Below are 22,889 nucleotides of genomic sequence, written 5' to 3'. Positions count from 1 at the left end.
ATGTAGACAAAATAGTTCTTACATTTCGATTTTCATTCACCCTATCACTGACGTTCGCTACTGATGAGAGTCAGTCGAAAAGCTTTTATCGAATAAATTATCTATATGAAGTTATGGTTTCGCGTTATTCTGAAGTTCTGTACCACAAATCACTCTTATATACAGGGTTGCCATCGACATGGAGCCAAAAATAAGGACAGTAAAAAAATTAGATTAGCATGACAAAGCGTTTTTGTACATACTTTGTATTTATGCGGGGCGTGGCATATCAAATTTCTTACTTTTCGCCAGAAATAATCCGCTCCAGCAACACCTTGTCATTAGAAAGTACTTCATGGATCTCACGACAGCTCAGGTCTAGGTTTACCTTTACTCGGAGCCGAAGCAGCACTTCGTCGCCCCCTCCAAAAACACCCTTAGTCTTGCAATAGCGTGATAAACCTAACTTCTTCACCTCGTTGTGATTAGAGGCGTCAACCAAGATCGAAAGAGGCCGCCCACCAAGTTTAGACTAAATAATTTTTGAGCGTATATGGAGCAAGAACTCCAGTAACAATGCTCGTAGTCTTGGTCCATGCCGAAGAAAACTTATTTGCGATGTTGGAATCGGGGAATATTGCTTTGAACAATTACGATGTGCAATCGTTGGTGAAGAATAATTGTTGGTGTTTGACAGTATGGAATGCCCAGGTACCCTCTGCAGCAGCTGCCTTGTCGTCTGTGGTCATTGGTGCTGATCGACTTGTGAAAAAATCATTCACCGACTGGCTCAAATTAATCATCATGGCACACTTCTTGTGTTTTGGGGTATCAATGTGAGTTGAAATAGCGGTATTTTCTATGCCCTCCAGGCTCCAGGCAATGTTCCCTCTAACCTGCACAGGTGCGCAAATGCGCAGTGCTGACACGGTCTCTACGCACAGAAAATATAAGTTGCGCTCAAAAAAATAGAAGTGATGACCTTTTTTTAGTCGTTAGGCACTGTTGTCCGAGGGTCTACGCAGTGAGTTGGTGAGTGTGCGCAAACTCGTCAAAAATTAGAGGGAACATTGCCTCCAGGGTAATTGCACATTGCAGATATTACAATGTGCGAAACAATAGCCCTTCAAGTTTCGTTAGATCTTCGTGTGTGGCTCTTTTTTATTAGCTTCACTGTCGTCACAATCCCAAACATTGATCACCATCCAAATTACGAGGCTGAATTTTTTTTTTTTTGGGGGGGGGGGTTCCAGGACAATGAGCAGAATAAAATTTATGTTTCCGTAATCAGTACAGCAGCAGCTTTCCATTGATACCCGTTTTATCGAATATAGCGCTCGGCAAGCCGGTCAAAATTGGCCGTGAAGTTGCCATTGGTCAAATGGAAAATATGACGTAATGCAAATGCAGTGAGCAGTTCAGTCTCGCTGTGTCCATGTCATGTAGGACACAATTGTTAGATACCTTTGAATTCTCTCTCATAACCGTCACGAAAGACGTTTTTACGCTTGCTCAGTTTAACTAATCAGATTTAGCCTTATTAGTGTAGCTAAAACTATTTGCTCAAGTGCAATATAATTTAGAAAATGTTATCAATGATTTATAGCTTTACTACTTTCTAACCAATGTTCGACTGCTAAATGCAGGGTTGTAATGACTCGAGTCATGACTCGACTCGAGTCAGACTCGAGTCATGATTTTCGGATGACTCGACTCGACTCGAGTCATTTTCTCAAGTCATTGACTCGAGATTCAGACGGCCAAGACCGACATTTCATTGTAATTTCGAAGCCAACACACTATTGGGATTTCGTTTGTTGGTACTGGTGCTTGAAAATGCGACCAGAAACAGCTAAAAGTGAGAAAAATTGATATATTATAAATGCGAACCATTCAATATCACCAAACGGAGTTAAAAAAGTGGGTTTAGGAAGACTTTAACTGGAAACTGAGCAGTCAACACTATGACTTGGACCCGGACTCGAGTCATAATACCATGACTCGGACTCGATCCTCTGTTCGCTGACTTGGTCTCGGACTTGACTCGGTGAGAATTGAAAATGACTCGACTTGACTCGGGTAAAAAATATAAAAGTGAGATTGACTTGTGACTCGGAGCCTTGTGACTTGGTTACAACCCTGGATAAATGACGTCCGCTGCGGTAGCTTGGTACAGACGAAACTGTTATACCACCACTCACTGCCCGAGCTATCTCGCCACTTAGAAGTCAAATCTTATGGTGTGTACGTCACGAGAGTTCCTTTGATTTATGATGTCATAAAATCTCGACGCAAAAGCATAATTTTAGAACAGTGGTTCCCAACCTTTTTCGACTCATCGCCCCCTTTTCAAACTCCACACCGATCATCGCCCCCCAAATTTTGGGAACCGATAAATGGGCATACAGACTGAAATCATCGGCGAGATGACTAAGAAAAAGGTCAACTTTACGACTCGACCTCGAAATTACACTTTTCCAGCTAGATTTTGGTGAGTTGACTAACATAAAAGGTTATTTCTCCGACTTGATTCCAAAAGGACCGTAACACCACTTCGTCAGCCCCGCCCCAATACGTTGGTCTTGTCCCCCATCTCCATAGGGAGAAAAATCAAACTTCTGCACCCCTCAGACTAACCCCCTGATACCTCTTTACCGCTACTTCTCAGCACAAATTGTTAGACGGCCCGATTCGCGCGAAGCGCGAAAAATTTCTATCATACATTTTTTGTAGGGTTCCATTTCTAGGACAGGAACATTTGGGACCAGCCATTTAAGCGCCTATCGACAATTAAATATACATGTATATCGTATATATATCGAAGTCGGTCAGCATAAAGGCAATCCTTTTCCGCCAAAGTTTTCTCGTTCTGGCACACTTTTCGGAGTCGCATTTTACATGGCCTGAAACTACATATGTCTTGGTGCGTCATGGTGTGTTAATGGCTGACGCTGAGATTCCCATTTCTATAACTCATTCGCAGTGGCGGCTCGTGAAAATATCGGGTGGTGGGGCAAGGCCCGCAAGCGACTTGTTATCAATATGACGTCACAGTAGCGTTTTTCAACGTTCATGATGGCCACATGAATTTCCCGTAAACAATGATTTTTAACGTAGGTGCCGCGAGAGGTTTGCCGGTGGCGTGACTTGAAGTGCGGTGACAAATGTTTTATTCGTTGTTTTTTATTCAAATGATTATTTTACAAAATGTACGCGAACTAAGAATCGTTCCCATGCCACGAATCAATCATCAGGTTATCCTTACTAGCACGCGTTATGATTTCGTGGTAGAGATTACGCAAGCGCCGAGTAAGACTATACCAAAAATACACAGACCAACTACCTACAAAGAGCATTCGCATGACACATTGTGGTGTTTTAATCGTTCCACGCTCAGCAATTCTGTAAAGTGCTGCAGCGCCTCCGACCCGATTTGTATATGGTAGGATTCTCGTCCCGAAAGCGAGTCAAATCGATTTGCCCTCGTTTTTCCAAGCCCATCCGAAAGTGTTTGGTACACGATCCTGATGCGTTACGACCAGGGGATAGGCAATCAAAGCGGTGGCACCCATAAACGTAAAACATTATAAAAAGCCAGCTGTTATCCATGGAAGATTAAATACGAGTCTGCCTGCCATCATTCAAGCAGGATTCAAAGCATTGTTTAAATTGAAATGCGAGCACATATCGCATTAAACAATTTCATGAATAAATTATTTCATCTTGATGAATTTTTCACTTTTTTTCCATAGCCATAACAAAATATATCGGTAAATTAACTGTCAGTGTGCCTCGAGTAATAAGGATGAAAACCACTCACTTTTCCTTAGCCATAGACATGGTTGAGTTACCTGGGCTCACTTGATTGAAATTATTCGGAAAGAACATGATGTGTACAGTCGTCCGCCCACCAGCATTAATTTATGTCTTGTATAAGTATTGTGCGCGACGTGATTTCTTATTAGCAAAATGTTCAATAACGAGTTTATTGAAATCTGGAATTCCCAGAACCACGTCGTTGTGAATCGAGAGAACAGCCAACGCATTAAGCCTATCTTGGCCCATCCTGTTTCTGAGAAAGGTCTTGATACGTTTCAATGTGCTGAAACTGCGCTCGGATTCCGCGGATGAAATCGGGGTGGTCAAATGATATTCAGAAAGCTAGTTACTGTAGCAAAGTTGATCGAAAGCGAATTTTCAACTAGGAATTTTGAAAGTTCACTAGTGGTTTTAATTTCCGAAAAGGATGTGTTAGAATACAAACAAGTCAACTCGCTCTCCAACCGAGCAATGTCGATCATCGGGTAATAACGAGGCACGCTGCGCAGTAGTCCAGAAGGAAAATGAATTTTGTAGGCAGGGAAATTTCTCGGATTTAACAGGGCGAAAGTAACCAATTGGTCACTATTCAGACGATGTTGGATTTGGGACATCAGTATATCGCAACATTCGTAAGCCGCAACAAGCAGGTTTTGCACACTTATCCCACGACGTAAAAGCGCTGTGTCACCAGCGAAGTGTACATTCGCCCGGATATGCGAAATTGCCTCACACAAATGTGCAATACACAATTGCGCAGTAGTACCATCGGCCATACGCGACTGAAAAGTGCTGTACAGTGTATCGACGTGCATGAAGATGTCACAAAAAAGCTTCAAAAAGAACAAAAATTCTTCGTCTTCCAGGAGTCGTTTAAGCCCCGCCGCTTCACGTATGGAAGTATCATCCCAGACAGGAGAGCTCTCAATCACTGAGAAGCATTCCAGAAGCTCCACCCTACTCTCTGACACTCGTTGCACAACTCTGGATTGGAAGTTCCACCGTGTTGATACGCATCTAGGTAACCGGTGCTTCTATATGTCGCGCAATAGATCAGATCGCTTTGGCGAAACAGAGAAAAAGGAGGAGAACCCTGAAAGATTTGCAAAGAATATCTTGACAGAAGATATTCCTAAGCACATTTTTTCACTACAAGATTGAGCTGATGCGCGTAGCAATGCAAAAAATGCGCATGCGGGTAAACTTCTTTCATTAAAACTTGTACGCTATGTCGCGATCCGCTCATGACTGCTGCGCCGTCGTCGGTTTGCGCAATAAGTTCCGACTCAACTGAATGGGGCTGTAATGTTTTTTTTAATACGTAAGAAATTCCGACAGCAGTGCGATCGTCAACAGCCACAAAGCTGTGGAATCGTTCGACTGGCATACCAAATTTCGTGAACCGAAAAATCACGACTAGTTGTGACAAACACGTAATGTCAGTTGTTTCGTCAGACTGAATAGATAGAAATTCAGCGTCAACAATCTCGGTAAACAAATGCTGTAGATAGATGTGATATATCGAATCAAGCACATCATTTTGAATAGTCTTTGAGGTACCCTTAGCTACTGTCGCGGTGTCGAGATGTTCGCGCAAAATGCTATCAATGGAAGCCGTGTATTTAATTAGATCCAAAAATACCCCCCTATTGAGAGAGCATTCCTTCTCATCGTGGCCTCGAAGGGGCAATTCATGAACTCCAATAAATTTAATGGCATCAATCACCCGAGAGAGAACATGCCTATTCTTATCTAAAAGCTCATTGTGCTTGCAGACTGATACGCGATAACTTTCATTGAGCTGCGACATTACATTTACTCTGCCAAACAATTTATATTTAACTGCACTAGCCATGTGCACTTGGGATTTTTGGTGCGTTTTCAGACGCTCTGACAAATGCTTCAGATCACGATAACCAATTTTGTTCCAACAAGAGCCACTGCTTCCGGTACCGGCACTGTCGAATAAAAGACAGTAAAAGCAGAACAAGGCGTTTTTATCCTCGCCATAAGTAAGCCATTCATTTTTATCGAAATGCGCTGAAGAAAAGGCACGAGTGCGTTTTCCTCCGGCGTACGATTGGATCAATGGGCAATTTCTAGGCTGATACGGACCTAGTCGCTTTACCTCTAATTTTTGCTCTAAAGGCAGCTGGCTAAACGGCGTACGGAGCAAAGATTCAACACGATTCATGTTCGCACTTGACCTGACTACTTATCTGCAGAAATGGAAATGACTATAAATCGAGAGATTGCGTATGCCTAACTGGAAAGGTCAACGAGTTCGGACACATACGCAATTGTTATCTCATAGATTGGACAAGGAAATGTCATATTGAATCCAAAACATCATTCTGAAGAACTACGGATAGCAGCCTCGGAAATTCGGTCCCGGTACAGCTTGGGATATTCTGGCCTTGAGGCTGGAGACTGTCACACGACACATACGGCTTACGGTCTATAGTGTCTATATGTCTGCTGCAAAATCGCCTTCGGAAAATATATTACCGAATAAATACGTAGATGAAAGCCGAAAACTTGGTACACTGTTATATGAAATCATCGAGAAGTATAGCCTCATGACCGTTTTCGGTATGGTACACTGTCAAAATTAATACGAACATATCAACGCCGAATTTTGCGTAATATTTACTGAGGAATCGGCTGATCAAGCGATCAGCTGTTACACTGTAAATTCACAGCGTTGAATGAGACACAACATTGTGCATAGGTATATACAATATTTGGCTGACACATATTATCGGCTGAGATCTGACATCGAGAATCCGCCATGTTGTGTGCACGTCCACACATCATCAGTGAATGTCATAAGATGTGGGTTAATGCTCATATGATGTGTCTATGAGCTCACATGCATATCAGTATAGTCATTCCGGACAAATTTCCTGTGGTTTCAAGCATTCGTACCGGATATCAATTGAGAGGGAGTTTGAGAGGTCGCTTGCTAATCTCCACTCTGAAACTTCACGAGGTTACTATTGATGTGATATATTATCCCAGGCAGCCTGAAGCGCGGTAATATTGATACACGCCGAAAAGCCTCGCAAAATGTGATTTGATCGGTATGTCCTAAGTTATAGATTTTACTTCAGGCTGCAGTGTTTAATTAACAATATTATTACAGTTATAAATAACCAAGATTGTAACCGACAGTGGTACCGGGCTTCAAGCAAATAGGTTGGTGATCAGATATTATGGTCATGCTGTACCAATACCTGACTGACGACTCGCTGTCTTGAGGTTTGCTCTGATCTGACTTTACATACCTACGATAGTCACGTTAATCCTTTTAGTTAATCGCTTGTTGCTCATTTCAGTTTATTATAAACAAATTATCAGATCAACATACTAAGAGATTGCGATAAAATAAAAGGTTGATCATATTATTTCCCTACCGAACTTACTGAAGAAATTTGTCATACAAATATGTATGAAACACCCCGACGTTGAACATTTTACTCGTATCGGGTACCGCTATCATTGCCAACAGTATAGCAATCATTCAGTTATTAGTAGTACCCTTTGTATTTTATCATTGATGAACTGTCTCTTCTTTACGCATGACTTACTGAGTCACGTGACTGTATGACGCAATCCTGAAACAATCGATCGTTACCACGCTGGACCAGAGTGAGTGAGATATACCGTGAATCTGTCGGTCTTTGTTACGTGAATCTAAATAGCATATAGCGAGGGAATGGAGATGTTTTTAGTTCAAAACGGAATGGAGAGGGAGCACATTGATTTACTGCAAGGTAATTCGTTTATGTAAATTTTCAACAACATCTGTAAATAATGTTATGTTCATGTTATCGAGTTTCAAATACAGCACCAGCGCCCAGCGGTATGAGTAGATATAGATTACCTATTTTCGATCTAGCAGCTTGATGCGCCTTAAGAGCAGACCATGAAAATGGGAGCTAATGCTGTTTAATAATTTCATCTGAAGATATCATAATAGACCTAGTGATGAAACCTCATTTGCAGATGAAGTTATGTACATCTTTCTTTTCACTTGACCTGTTTCAATTACTTAATATGGTTTGGTAGAATGTCTAATGGAAAGTGTTGGTTGTGCCCTTTTATCGGAACTACCGATTTGCTGTCTACACATTTATTGTCACAGACAACATCCGAGTGTCATCATGTCATGCAGGATCTGTGGCATAGTGTATTCAAAATATGAAGATCTCTGTAGCCATTGTAAAAAGAGACACAAAAATATGAAGACACTGGACTTGTTTTGCTATGAAGCACTGTCTTCTCTTGACTATGACCTTCTGCCCAAATCCTATCCGAATTCAATATATTAAAGTGCATTCATGATCAAATGCTTTTCAGTATTACTTCTCGAAAAAGCTGTCGCAAAAGTTGAGGAATCTCAGACAAAAGACAAAGGCATCTGGTACGTCTTCATGGAGAGCGCATGCTTTGTGTCTAGGCTCATCAGGTGATTGGATGATTGTTATTCGTTTTTTTATTATTTATAAGTTTCATTTTATTCAAAAGGTCACCCTAATATAACGATTGAAGACGCCAGGGTGCAGTTGGAAACAGAGTTCAATAGACCTGGTGCCAATTGGCCGAATGTCATCACTCTCATGAAGTTCACTCATCACGACAGACGCAATCAGTTGAAGGTGCTAGAATTTGGTGGCGTTGCTGAAATTTTGAAGAGCTTTCCAATGCTGCGAGATATTAGACTGGTGAGGCCTTTCATTCTTTACAGATGACTTCAATTTGCAGTCATAACTTCGAAAATCAGTAAATTGAAATTGTTTGTGTGCCTCGGCAAAATAAGCAATTATATTGCATATTTATCTTCCTATTGCATTAGCATACACTATTTTCCCATTACATGACATGCTTACAGTGTACACTATACCAGGCTTGGACAACTAAAAAATTTTTAGCTCTTCCAAATTGCAGCGCCATAGCTGAAAAGTTGGTCGTGCTGTTGCACGAGGCTGATATTTTTGTTAGCTCACTACGAAACAACATGGTCAATTAGGCAGAATGAACGCCTCTAATCCCTTGGAATATTTCATTAATGTGTGCTGTGTTCTCGGTTATTTATAACCGAATATGTACTCGTTAAGGTTTGTATTGTATCGTTACTACCGTATGTTGCCCGTCTACTAGTTGTTTGTTTTTGTCATTATTACATCTTAGACACAAAATAATTCTTACATTTCGAATTTGATCCACCCTATCACTGACGTTCGCTACTGATGAGGGTCAGTCGAAAAGCTTTTAGCGAATATTTAAACAATATGAAGTTATTGTTTCGCGTTATTCTGAATAACTAGGCTATGTGTTTTAAAATGAATAATATGGATGAATTTACTTACTCTAGGTAACCTGTTTAAGTGATGTGCATATTCATGACTAACAGCTCTGAGTAACGCATTGTTATGTTCAATAGATCAGACATGAGTTTCAACTGCTTGTTGATAGAAGTGTTGAAGAAATGCATGAGAAGTACATGGAAATGCTTCTCACTCTTGATAAAGTTTTTGGAAATCAGACTGATCAAGAGGTTGGTATCATGCTTGATAATTAACAGTGCTACAGTCATAGGCACTGACTTTTATTTTTGCATGGGGTGGCGGCAGGCGCGTAACCAGGTGGTGTCGAAATCCCTCTTCTTGAAACGCAAAACCACGATCTTTTAAAATGGCCATTCTGACTCTAATATTCAGTTGTAATTCAAGAAGTCGTATTATCAGTGTTACGCGGGGCCGCGACCATTTAGCGAGATTCGTCTGGTCACGCATATCGCATCGCACAATGCTACGCAATGCGATTTCCCGCTGAAATATTTTAAACGCGGCTTGCGGTCCTCACCGATGCAAATAATGCACTTTAATTTGTAGAAGGTATATTTGCTCGTCAAATCGCAATAAGAGATGGTTTTCTCAGAGCGCGCGATGAAATCTACGTTTCTAACGATGAAGTCGAATTTGTACATCAAATAAGGATCGTAAGTTTGGTGAAATCAGCATAGAATGTTGCTGCTCAAACTAATCGAATAAATTCAGAATTTGCGCCATCGAGAATCTTGTGTTGCATCAATTTTTGACAACGTAATTCAACGCCGTGTACTGCACAATGCGCAGTACTAATAACAAATCAAACACTGACAAGTGACACCGACGGAATACGAGTGTATAAAGCAGACAAGAATTAGTAGTCTTCAGATGATAGCAAACGAGATAGCGCGCATTTAATCAATAATTCCACAACTTGCGTACAGTGCTAATGCCCAAACTTGCCTTTATCTAAAATGGAATGTGATGGATGGAATGGAAACTTTTGAATTGCAGGAATGTCCCTCACCTGTGCCTATTATGACTCTAATTGTTTGCAGGGAAATGAAGACGATGAAATTCATATCCTGCTCGAACTCCAGAAGGCTCTCACAGACAAGAAAATAAAGTCGAACCATGGTTTGAGTGCAATATGTCTTTGTCAGGTAAGATTTGCTACCTGTCTAGTATGGATCTGCTTCAGTTTAGATCAGAGGTCTCAAACACGCGGCCATTTTATGCAGCCCGTGACGGTATTTAGGATTTCGCAGTATTCGACAATCTTTAACTGCCAAATATCCCTTTTTACTTTGAAAACTGGAAATTTGCCCCAAAACTACTCCAGAAACCTGAAACTACTCATCAAACTTCACTATTACATCAATTTCAAAAGTTACCACGCAATGGAAGGTCAATGAATACTTCGGCGATTGGAAATTTCTAACGCTATGGCACAGTAATCATTATATTCAAGTTATAATAGATCTGTTCCAACATTTGAGCGTAAATCTAATGCTGATTCAATTTGACTTGGGTAATGACATCATCAATAGCGTTGTTATCAGGAGTATGATCGAAACCCGGATTAGGCGGCACTGCTTCAATGCTCTGATATCAGATCAATCTTTTTAAAATTCTAAAGTATTCTACCTATAATTGTGCCAGTTCAAATGTCCGCTAGCTGCAAAACTATAACACGATCGTTTTACGATGTCCCGATGCATTTGTACAGTCGCTAAATATACAGCAACTATGCCAAGTGCAGCAACAATTGTGTTCGAATATTTTAAAATGTGATTTTTTTCGTGGCAGGCATGAATTCACAATAGTAAATCACATTTCCAAGATGTGTGTGGAATGTCAGTCTGCAAGGTCCCGTCAAATAAAGCCTACTCGGAAATACATTGAATTCCCCTATTATTGGTGCCTGCGGCCCGCGGCGCCATCAAAAAGTAGGAAATTGGCCCGCTAGCATATTTGAGTTTGAGACCTCTGTTTTAGATATACATAAAAGTTCTATTAATAAAATCTTTCAATATGATCGAAATTCTTGAGCCGTCCTAAAACGAAGGTATATTATGCTATGCTAAACACTGCGCTCGACGTAATGGAGCTGCAGAATTTCGTACTAAGACCAACTGACGTGGCTGCGAGTCATCAATTCTTAACCCTTTGCGAAAATATAGAAGTCACAACGAGTAAAGCGATGGTGAAGTTAACACACCATAAATTTCGCAATGGGTTAAGAAACGCGGAAGCTCGAGCGTAACGGGTCTTATGCAAAATTCTTTCAATTTATATGTTTGTCATATTTTGGAATCGGGAGAGGATTTTCACACTACCAGTACTGGAGTTGCCAAAAAGGTAGACATTTAGGCGTCCTAGGACGACAATTTGAAAAACCTGAAAAAGGAGGACAAATCCTCCTAAAGCAGTTCGTATGTTGACCATAATTGAATTGCAGCACCATTACGGTGGCTTTCTGAAGACGATGTCTATGGCAAATTTTTTTTCAACCTGCGAGTTAATTTGGGACCTCATAATTTTTATAGCGCAGAGCCCCTTTAAGAATAAGCAGCTAACAAGTTATGATCGAACGAGGTCCGAGGTTCATTGGTACCCCTGAAGATTCTGATGATGTAGAGAAATTTATGCATCTGAACACAATTGGTGCATAAATTAATGCTTCAATTAATAATCGAATAATATAATAATTTATTATAAATTTGCCCTTTGGAGCTAAGCTTGTTAACGGTGCACTGCACTCTAAAAACTATGTGGTCTCAAAGTGAAGGGCGAAACGAGAAAATTTTTTAGGCCACAGCCATTTTCTTCAGAACGCCACCGTAATGGAGCTGCAATTTATTGAATTTTCCACAGGGGAATCATGCTCCAGCAGTCACGCAGAAATCGAACTTCATATAGTTGTCTTCTGTAGTTGACTGAACATCTTCCGTTGCACGCGGTGTTTAAACGACCTTTGCTTGTATGACATATTTCCTTCATAACATCGGCTGACAACGATATAAAGTTCGATTTCTGTGTGACTGCTGGAGCATGATTCCCCTGTATAAAATTCAATAAATTGCAGCTCCTTTACGGTGGCGTTGTGAAGAATATGGCTGTGGCCTAAAACTTTTTCTCGTTTCGCCCCTCAATTTGAGATGACATCATTTTTAGAGAACAGTGCCCCTTTAAACTATTCGCCGATTCAACTACATTTATATCTTAGTATGAGAAGCAGGGTCGTAACCAAGTCACAAGGCTCCGAGTCACAACTCAATGTCACTTTTATAGGATTGACTCGAATCAAGTCGAGTCATTTTCAATTCACCGCCGAGTCGATTCTAAGTCCGATTCTAAGTCAACAAGTAGAGGTTCGAGTCCGATTCATGGTGTTATGACTCAAGTCCGAGTCCAAGTCATTGTGATGACTGCTCAGTTTCCAGTTCCAGTTCTGTTGAACCCATTTTTTATGACTGTTTGGTGATACCGAATTATTCGCATTTATAATACACTGATTTTCCTTTTAGTAGTTTCTGGTAGCATTTTTTAGTGCCAGTACGAATAGAAGAAATGCCAATTATGTGGTTATTTTAGTATTATTCAAAATTACGGTGGAAATGTCTTTCTTGGCCATCTGAGTCTCGAGTCATGCGCAATGACTCAAGTCGAGTCAATACACAGATTGTTTCGAGTCGTTTTTGTGTTTTGAGAAATTAATGACTCGAGTCAAGTCGAGTCAAGAGAAAGTCATTACATTATGAGAAGTCTCAAATAAGCATTTCTAGCTGAAGTTGGTCATGTGCTCTGGATTCGCACATGAACATTTAGCAATATCATTTAAAGCTAACATATTGTTTTAATTCCAGGCACATACAGTCGATTTAACGACTTCAAAGTTGACACCTCCACATCTTTTGATTGCACGTCATGAGAATGGAGATGAACAGTCGTGGATTGCGGCCAATCGCATCACCATCAAGCGCAGATCCGAAAACGAAAGAAGACCGTTTGAGATGATTATTGATCTCGTAGCATGCTATTCCGCATGGGATCTTAGTTATCCCAAAGTCTTTCAAATATTGCCATTCATTCAACGTGTCCTTGTTGGTGATAAAAATTCAGGATTTCAGTCGAACAAGTTCGTCAATTTTTGGAAAAAATATCAGAATGCCCAGCAATCGATTGAAAAAATGTAGGCTAATTAATCTCCCTTGCTCCAAGTACTTGGACTGTGAGTAGTGCTTTCTTTTGGTATGGAATGTACCTGTACATAGTGGATTTCGTTATTTTTTGCATTTGCACAATAATTCGTTTTTTTTAGTGGCTAGACTTTTGCTATGCCTTCATTAGTAAATTTTTCGTTTTTAGTGGCACTGTATATTAGGGCTGTTCCAAAATAACATACTGTTTAGCCAAAATTGGTTTACTATGGCATTTTGGCAATTCAATCAATCATTTGATCATGAAACCAGACAATTTGTGAGAAACAATATTTATTGACAACATTACTGTACATACACCTTGCTTTAGTTCCGAATCCAGTTCTTTTATACTGTTATTACTGTTAAATAGTATATTCTTATCGGAATGAACCTGAATATTTTCGTTCGACACTCGTCAGCAAATCTAGTAGAGAATTGGAAAGAACGTTGTGTATCAACAATCGTATCACAAAATATGATGTCAGCAGCATGAAATTTCGAGAGAGCATTCAATCCAATATTCCCAGGTGGTACACGAACTCCTGTTGACAGAGTTTCGGTTGGTGTATTTTATATCTTATCAAAATACACCATTCGAAACTCTGTCAACAGAAGTTTGTGCACCACCTGCATAGGAATAGTGCATTAAACGCTCACTCTCGCGAAATTTCATGCTGGTGAAGGCCTATTTTGTGATACGATTGTTGATATACAATGTTATTTCCAATTCTCCACTAGTTGCTGACGATTACCTCTGACGAGTGTCATCCGAAAATGATTGGGTTCATTTCAACATGCACAGCACATACTATTCAGTTGTGTATTGCAGTTCTGTACCTGCAAGAATCTCTGTTATTACTGTATAAAATCCTGTCTTACTGTGTCAAAAAATTGTTATGTTTTCAATTTGTATTGTCATATTTAACGGCAACTTACACTGTTTCTTTTATTGTACATTCCACAACCGATTCTTTTAAAATAAAATATTGTTTCGAGAAGAGCCTGTGGATCCACAGTGTGGAGGTATGTCAGGTATATAATTTCGAGCTCTGCAGCGATAGGTACTGACATGCCACTTCAGACCACACAATATTACGACATACATCGCTACCACGCAATGTGGCATCTAAAAAAAAATCGATTATTGTGTGTTTTTTTTGTGCATAAATGCACGCGTTTTAGCTTACAGTGTAGCCGCCATCGAAAACGAAACAGCTGTCGCGCTTGACAGGGGTTGTAATTGTGAGCAAATGGCCCGAAGGCCACCATTCCACGGTGAAATTGACATTGGAGAATATAAAATAAAACTAAATATTTGAATGCAAACCGAGGATGTTAGTAAACTGTTTCATGATATCATCATCTCATCACCTATCTCAGTATGGAACACAGATACACCGGCTTTTGCGTGAAATCCGCAATGCGTTAGGTATAGGCTAAGTGTCAGATCAGCGCACATCTCTACCATACTCGAACTTAATAACGAAATTGCTGCCCTAATCATTGAGTGTCAACCTTGAGACTTGGCACAGCGTTCGATACTAAAATCAAGACATACCATGTGAAAGTTCATGACGGATCTAGCTAAGGAGCATCGTTAAATTCAATGGAGACCAATACCGGCTTTGCGTGAAATATGTTTGCGATACATGACCGATCAGCACACACTCGACTTTGGAAACGGAATTACTACCTTAAACTTTGAGTAGAAACCCTGAAACTTAGGACAGTGTTAAATACCACCATCACGAGATGACATACCAAGTTTCAAGAATTATCATGGTGTGAAACACCATCAAAATCGACCTGTACCAGCAACGGTCGACTCAACGCATATCACGGTATCCGAGTTCAGATATAGATACGATTGTTACATCACACCTTAGGGGCGAGTAGGCATATTTGCCCCGGTTGCTCGGCCATTTTACGAATAGGAGAGAGTAAATCACCGTTTCTTTATTGTGCGCGGCTTTGAGAGAACAGATAGTGAAAGCTTGTTATGAGCGCTACCGGGGCAAGCGCCGGCTAGGCATTCACAAAGCGAAAACACAGAAGAGAATTCGATTTTCGCAGAGACTTCGCTATGTATGGGCGTTTGCAAGCGAAAGCACAAGAAGAACGCGGGTTTCGCTGTGATCTCGATATATATTGAGCGCTGTGCGTCTATAAATGGTTAAATTGTTATTGAACAGAATTTTAGGTGGGGCAATGCCCCAGTTGCCCTATAGGACGAGCCGCCACTGCTCATTCGTATTATTTCTTGGAGGAAGGGTATCCAATAAGCAAGAAATATGTGACCACGAAATAGCGCGTAGCGCGAAAATTTCTGGAAAAAGTTGCCTAAATTTCTAAAATAAATAATGTTAATTCACGAAAAAATTGTTGACCCCCTTCGAGCTCGCGCCTCCCATCCCAATTCGGGGTTTGGGTGCGGTAGTTACGGTCATGGACGCCAATATTGCCATTTCAACGCGCCATTGCCCCCCTATCGCCCCCTTCGTCCGTTTTCGCCCCCTATCGCCCCTTGGCTATTTTCGCCCCCCTGGACCGACAAATCGCCCCCTGGGGGGCGATATCGCCCACGTTGGGAACCACTGTTTTAGAATATTACACAAGACAGACACCAGAGGAAAACGATCGAAGTTCTGTACTGGTTGAAAATACGACAAAATAAGGACGAAAGTCTAAAATAAGGACATTTCTTAGAAATAAGGACAGTTGCGTTTTCTAAGACGTGGCCCTTCAAAATAAGGACAAATCTTAGAAATAAGGACGGTATGGCAACCCTGCTTATATATATATCTTAATACAATCAGATACTCCAATGGGTTAGTTATCTATATTCAAACGGGCGGTATGGGGGCACTGAAGAAAAATTGAACTATAGATTGTGCAGTAGGGAAATATGAAATGAACGTACTTTTAGATTGCGAACTCCCGTTAAATAGTCCCGCCACGCTTGTTAGTTGCTTGTTTTCAACGAAATGCTTCGAACTAGGTATTGTATCCTGCAGCGCACAGCGTGTCGAAATTGCGACAGGTGAGGCCGTCCGTTAGCTTGCGATAGTATACGCCAAGCCCTTGGTCTGCGGATAGCAGCTTACAGTATATACTTAACTGGCACTTGGCAGTAGCTAACACGAACGTCCTGTGTAGTTCAAGACTGGCAGTTCAATAGACGACAACAATTGCCTTTTCCAGATATATTGTACGATGGATAGTAATTCGGATAGTTTAAGCAGTAAGTACAGCGTACATGAGTCTCTTCTTAATCTGAGTAAATAATACGATATGCACTATCTGATATACCAGCAAAAAGTCACGTGGTATAGCAATATACTATAAAAGATAGGAGAGAGAGAGAGAGCCAGAGCTCCCAGATTACCCCCTTCGAAGAGGCGTGATTAGCGACAACATGGTGTCCTATATGGTGCCGACACAGGCAAATCTCAAGCCTCAGTGAAATTGTATCACGTCACAATTTCCATTTGGCTACAGGCAATTTGACGGTCATTTTTAACCGGCTTGCCGAACATTAAATTTGGTAAAACGGGTATCAATCGAAAACTGACTCTGCACTGATTACGAAAATATATATCTTATTCTGCTCGTGGCCCTGGAACTCCCACATCAAGCCTCGAATTTTTCATTGTTATGGAGATTGCATTGTGACGCAACAATGCTGTCTGGCCAAACGAGAGAGCAGGTCAAGAGAAAATGAGCCAGACAGCATTGTTCAGCATTGTTGCGTGGCAATAGAACACATAGCCTTAGGGTTCGTTACGAAATGGCTTAACCCTACCACTGACCACCGACCGTAAAAATGCTGCATGGCGATATAGTCCTGGTTGAAGATATTTTTGGTCCATATACGACAATGGTTGGAAGCCTATTTCGTCGAAGGAGCTATATTTACCCTATATTTCGAGTTGTGGATGACAAAACACTATGGCGTCACAATTGAATATTCGTGGCGCCATGGCTTGAAAAAACAATAAAAACATGTTTTGAACAAGAGCCTTGTTTTAAACATGTTTGTTTTAAATTGATATTTGTTTTAAATGCAACGCTAATTATCAAGCGTTCGTCTGAAATCATAATTCACCTCACTGACCGCGAAGCTGGTGACACTTCATTTATTATCCACTAATCTGGTGTTCATCAAATTCGATTCGAGACTGTAGAATTACTTTTTCACGACATGTACGGCTGTGCGCGGCAATGCTTCGAATTTTTTATTCCACACGTTCTTAGAAATCTCATTTTACTTTGCACAAATTTAAAACAGTACATAGTTCGACAACAATAATATATTCCATATTTCACGTCTCTAGTTTATCATAATATATGCAATTGAAGTGGGGAAAAAGTATTGGTTAGGGCAGAGATTATCAAACGTATCAAAAATCGCGGCGCATTAACGAATTAAAAATGTTGCAAGTGTTAGGTAAAATTGAAATTACAAAATTCTGTTTGCTCAAAGTGAAAAATACTGAAATCACGTAAAAACGTGCTGCTCGATACCGTCGAAATACCAGAACACTTCACAAAATAATGATATTGGACGACTCAAGAACACGCAGATCGGCTCAATCCACAGGTGGAAGTTCAGATTGAGCATTAACCATTAACGAATTGAGTGCTAGGATACGAATGTTCACCATTTTATTATATTCTAACTCTGTAAAAACACTGTGGACGTAAGCTAGCATTGCTAGTCGCGTGACCAAAGCGAGCCGGTCGAATGTTACGTTTGATTTTAATGTGCAGGTGTATACAAAATTACGAAAATGGGCTGGGCCATGGCGTATTAGACATATTTTTGTGTCATACCTTTCCCAAGCTACTGAAACGACATGAGTCGCAACAGTTATTCACGCAAATTGATCAGGACGGTGCGCGAATGACATTTTCCATTCTGAATAATATCTGAGTTCAATTTATTGAAACAAGTGTATTTTCACTGAAATGTTGTATAATAGACTGCATAGTTGAAGGCGACCCCGTATTGTGAATAATGTCGAAACCTGCAAGTCAGTGATTCGTATAGGTTTTACATCGTGACCCAAAGCTGAATTTTAGTGGCATCTCGTGACCCAAGACTCGTACATCGAAATATTCCATTTTTGATGTTAGCATACTACGTTTTTACGGTCATATATGAAATAGATAAGGTCCAGCCAGCCAGTTGTACACAACGCAGTCTTGAGAAACACATATGACGCACGCGATTTCAAATTGGGTAGGGAGTATTCGGTTCCGACCATTTGGATGACTGGACACATCAACATCGAAGGTTCTGGCCAACCAGCGACGGTCCATATGTGTCTAAGTTTTAAAGCCACCGATACTTTCGGTACCACATTTTCTGGCCGCATATCGGTTAAAACTTCATGCCTTCAAGTGTCCTGTTGCGTAAAGGATCGGACCCGAAATACTCTCCCATGTTGCACACCCCTTGACTAACCATCCCAACGGTATCCGACAGCATTAAGCTATACTAGGAATTCATAATTGCGAATATTGCATTAAGTTTCATTTTGTGAATTATACGTATTCAAAGATATGAGACTAATTTGTATAATAGAAAGATCGGCACAGTTTGATGATCAAGTCGTGTTGTCGCATATACTTTTCTGCGTGCTTTACTTATTGAATGTAGCATACCTAACACACTTTGGATACCCATATGAGATCGCTCGAGGGAATTTCATGTTGCTAGAAATTCAGCAAACAATACATACATAATAAAAGATCGCTAGGATGCGGTGGCGCCCCAAATTTATACTCTTCGCGACCAATAATTTAAAAATCCCTGGTGCAGAAGAATAGTAATAAAAGAGGACTTTGAGAGTGATTCAGACATTTATATATAGGCCATTCCAAGCTTTCTTTCGTTGATTCCTAGTTAGGACAACATATTATAGGGCAGCCGCTCGAGTCAAGTCAAGTCATTCAGAAAAGGACTCAACCTAAAGCTTGTATGCAAATTGTTCCAAAAATAAACTACGTCCTTTCTAATTTTGAGTCGTGTTCGGATCCGAATAATCCTACTCACGATTGAATATATAGAGGTTACGATTATTTCATTAATTAGTAACTTGGGACTTGATCATCAGATGCCTCATTTCCAGTACCAACACTTTGTTCATTATATTCTCTGTCAAGAATCAGTCACAGGTATTTCTTCGACTCGATGTACACATCTTCAAGTTTTTGTCGATCGCGTCGAGCTGAAAGAACACATACGCGTAAAATTATATCCTTGATTTACAGATTACTTGAAACAATCAACAACGATTGATCTAACCTACTTCAGTGTACCAATGAAGTAGTACACTTTTAAATTCCTGCTTCGTTATATTCCAGTCCCTGATTGGATTCGAAATCACATCTATCCCCATCTTTCGCAAAAAATCCATCCGCATTCCGGGCATCTCATCGATCAGCTCGTAGAGAGCTTGATTGATCAACTGCTCTGAAATGCAAACAATTTTAGATTACTTGGGCCTTTGTATTTTAACATTTTTAGTGCTCGTGCCCATCGAGATTTAATCCCGCATTACTTTTTCTAAAGTGACGGGGAGGAGTGAATGCAATTGAGGTATAAGAAATTGAATGTTTAATGCGAAATGGAATCTCCTGATTGTTCAGAACACGTATTGGCAGGGTTGCCATACCGTCCTTATTTCTAAGATTTGTCCTTATTTTGAAGAGCCACGTCTTAGAAAAGTCAACTGTCCTTATTTCTAAGAAATGTCCTTATTTTCGACTTGCGTCCTTATTTTGTCTTATTTTCAACAACTACAGAACTTCGATCATTTTCCTCTGGCCTGTGTTGCAACTTGCAATACCTGCAATTGTGACATTGACCTGGAGGCTTTATGAAAAAGAGCGCTATTTCAACTTATATTGATACCCCAAAACACAAGAAGTGTGTCAGCTGCTGCTGAGAATACCTGGGGCATTCCATGCTGACAAAAACCAGCAATTATTCCTCACCAACGATCGCACATCGCAATATTCCCGATTATAACATCGCACGGAGTTTGCTTCGGCCAGGACCAAGACTACAAGCTTTGTTACTGGAGGTCTTGCTCCATACACTCAAAAATGATTTTATCTGAACTTGGTGTGCAGCCTTTTCCCATATTGGTTGATGGCTCCAATCACAGTGAGGTGAAGAAGTTTGGTTTATCACCCTATGGGGGCCCAAGACCATCGTATTGCTCTTTGAGGGGGTGACGAAGTGCAGTTTCGGCCCCGAGGAAAGGTAAACCTAGACCTGAGCGGTCGTGAGATCATTGAAGCACTTTCTGATAACACAACGAGTTGCTGGATCAGATTGTTTCTGGCGAAAGTATGGAAAATGATATGCCACGCCTCGTATAAATACACAGTATGTACGAAAACGCTTTTAAATGCAGATCTAATTTTTCGACTGTCCTTATTTTTGGGTCCATGTCGATGGCAACCCTGCGTATTGGTAACTACGTTGCGTATTCACTGGTGATCGCAAACTCCTCGTGAAGGGCAAACGACAAGCTTCCGAATAGACATGCTGCTATCATGCAAATCTCGTGGCATATACTGAACTTTTGTAACACATATGCGTTTGCGTCATGGGGAATCGGCACAGTATATGCTTAATTAAAACTCACTGGAATCTGGCGCGTAGCCGCAAACAATCAATTGATGATGCGAGTTCCTCAATTTCGGTCCGTGAATTTGGAAAAATTCTCTTTTGTTTCTTCTACCTGTTAAAATTTACCAATCTAGGCTGAATATGTTGATACAGTGAATATTGCAGCGAGTCTTCGTAACCATATTTTGCAGCGTGTAAATATAATTGTGATAATCGACATTTTAGGATGTTTCGGTTAGTGACAGGCATATTTAAATCGTTTGTTGGACTCATGTAGCGTTCGGGACAAATGTTGACCGGCCTATTCATCCGCTAGCACGGGCTGCGCGATGTTGTGAGTAAAGCAAACTGTATTTGAAAAGTGATATATGGAAAAGAATGGAAAATGAAACCTACTAATGAGCAATAAACACCAGCGAATTACTATATTATTATATTTGATCCTAGTAGTGGATTTATATATGAGCAGTTACCCTCAAGAAGTACATGAGACCTGCAGACAGAACTGAGATGCATTAGGGCAGTGGTTCTCAACCTGTGGTACGCGTACCACTAGTGGTACGCGAAGGTCTTTCAGGTGGTACGCGAGTAGATTCTGTTATTTTTTGACCAAAGGGAGGTATTGGTTCAGGCAGGGTTGATTTTGAGTTTTTTGTAGCATCGCCTCCTCGTATTTGACGCTAGCTTCTCACGCTATTACCCAGGTGTTAATTTTCCCTTCTATGTGGGAGTGCGAGCAAGGATTTTCATCCCTGATGACTATCAAGTCGAAGAAACGAAACCGATTTGTTGCGCCCATGCATGACTTTCGATGGACTGTGAGCAAACGCATGCCACGCATCGATCAGCTAGTGCAGGGGCGGCCAACAAGTTGCCCGCGGGCCAAACGTGGCCCGCGAGATAATTCTCGAAATTAGTTATAATATCTGAAGAGCTTCTTGGAGGTACAGAACTAATATCGAATAATAAATTACTCAGGAAATTTACTGTGAACTTCCAAGACCAACCAAAAATTGATTAGAATAATCTACTTAATTGACTATATTGGCAATTATGAGAGAACGTGCCGTCCAACATCCGACTTCACGTCTGCACCTGCAGAGATGATGATGAAGATGAAGATTATCGGCGATGAAACTTTGGCTCAAAATGTGAAAGATGCATGTTCACCGAAATTGTCTATGTTATTACGTCCGAATAATCGTGTGTTTGCCAAGTAAGCGCAGGGGTTTACAGAGGTGACCCGCAATATGTGAAGTGACATTAGTATTGGCCGAACTCATTCACTAACTTTAAAAAATTTTCGAGCTTCGCGCGGCTACTTCATGAGTGCACTGACTGTGCTGACTACACTGACTTTTCATGACAGAATTGTTATCGATTTTGATGCGTAGTAACAAAAGTCCTGTTTTTTATCATTACCTAATCCGGTTCGCTCCTATCGGGCGGCGAAAAATGTCAACATTCAAGTGAACGCGCAATGGTTCGCAAATCTCATGTAGCCCATTGGTCAAAAAGGTTGGCCGCCCTGAGCTAATGGAAAATACACAAACGCAGCCATCGCAATAATTAAATTGACTTTTGCTTTTGTTGTTAATTCATTATGTTGTTCTTCTTGTGACTGGTGGTGAAAAAACAATTCCATGCATCCCATCAGCCCTGACTGATAATGCCTAGTTCAGGAGAATTTGTTGTTACTAGGGCGGTTTATTTTTGACCTAAAAAAAAGAAAATTTTGACCTAAAAAAACTGAATTTTGACCAAATTTTGACCTAACGTATGCAAATTAGGTGTTTTCCCACATAATGTTAAAATTGTACCACTTATCTTCATTTCTGGTTGGTACTGACTGTCCTAACGAAGTAGTTTGGCCTGTAAAAACGTTTTTTGGCTTAGAAACAGGCAACT

General features: G+C 40.6%; 2 protein-coding genes across 3 annotated transcripts in view; one reads left to right on the top strand and one right to left on the bottom strand.

Moving 5' to 3' along the window:
- LOC145446954 (uncharacterized) overlaps positions 1 to 22,889 on the bottom strand; it is a 486,702-nt gene that overhangs the window by 337,329 nt on the left and 126,484 nt on the right. The window lies entirely within an intron of this gene.
- LOC145446443 (uncharacterized) lies at positions 6,485 to 14,334 on the top strand. The gene is made up of 6 exons (XM_080324736.1): positions 6,485 to 7,574; positions 8,161 to 8,269; positions 8,329 to 8,525; positions 9,245 to 9,358; positions 10,190 to 10,294; positions 13,001 to 14,334. Exons 3-6 carry the CDS (start codon positions 8,421 to 8,423, stop codon positions 13,328 to 13,330), a joined length of 654 nt encoding a protein of 217 aa, XP_080180862.1. The 5' UTR covers positions 6,485 to 7,574; positions 8,161 to 8,269; positions 8,329 to 8,420; the 3' UTR covers positions 13,331 to 14,334.

Source organism: Botryllus schlosseri, chromosome 9 (assembly GCF_051294905.1).
Source record: "Botryllus schlosseri isolate E-star chromosome 9, Bs_hap1, whole genome shotgun sequence".
In the NCBI taxonomy this organism is placed as follows: domain Eukaryota; kingdom Metazoa; phylum Chordata; class Ascidiacea; order Stolidobranchia; family Styelidae; genus Botryllus; species Botryllus schlosseri.
The sequence above is the reverse complement of the archived record's forward strand: the minus strand, read 5'-3'. Positions and strand labels throughout refer to the sequence as shown.

Excerpts from the sequence above, each read along its gene's own strand:
- LOC145446443 (XM_080324736.1), top strand. The coding sequence starts at position 8,421 with ATGAAGTTCACTCATCACGACAGACGCAATCAGTTGAAGGTGCTAGAA. Across the intron at positions 8,526-9,244 it reads TGCTGCGAGATATTAGACTG|ATCAGACATGAGTTTCAACT; the intron begins GTGAGGCCTTTC and ends TATGTTCAATAG. Across the intron at positions 10,295-13,000 it reads GTGCAATATGTCTTTGTCAG|GCACATACAGTCGATTTAAC; the intron begins GTAAGATTTGCT and ends TTTTAATTCCAG.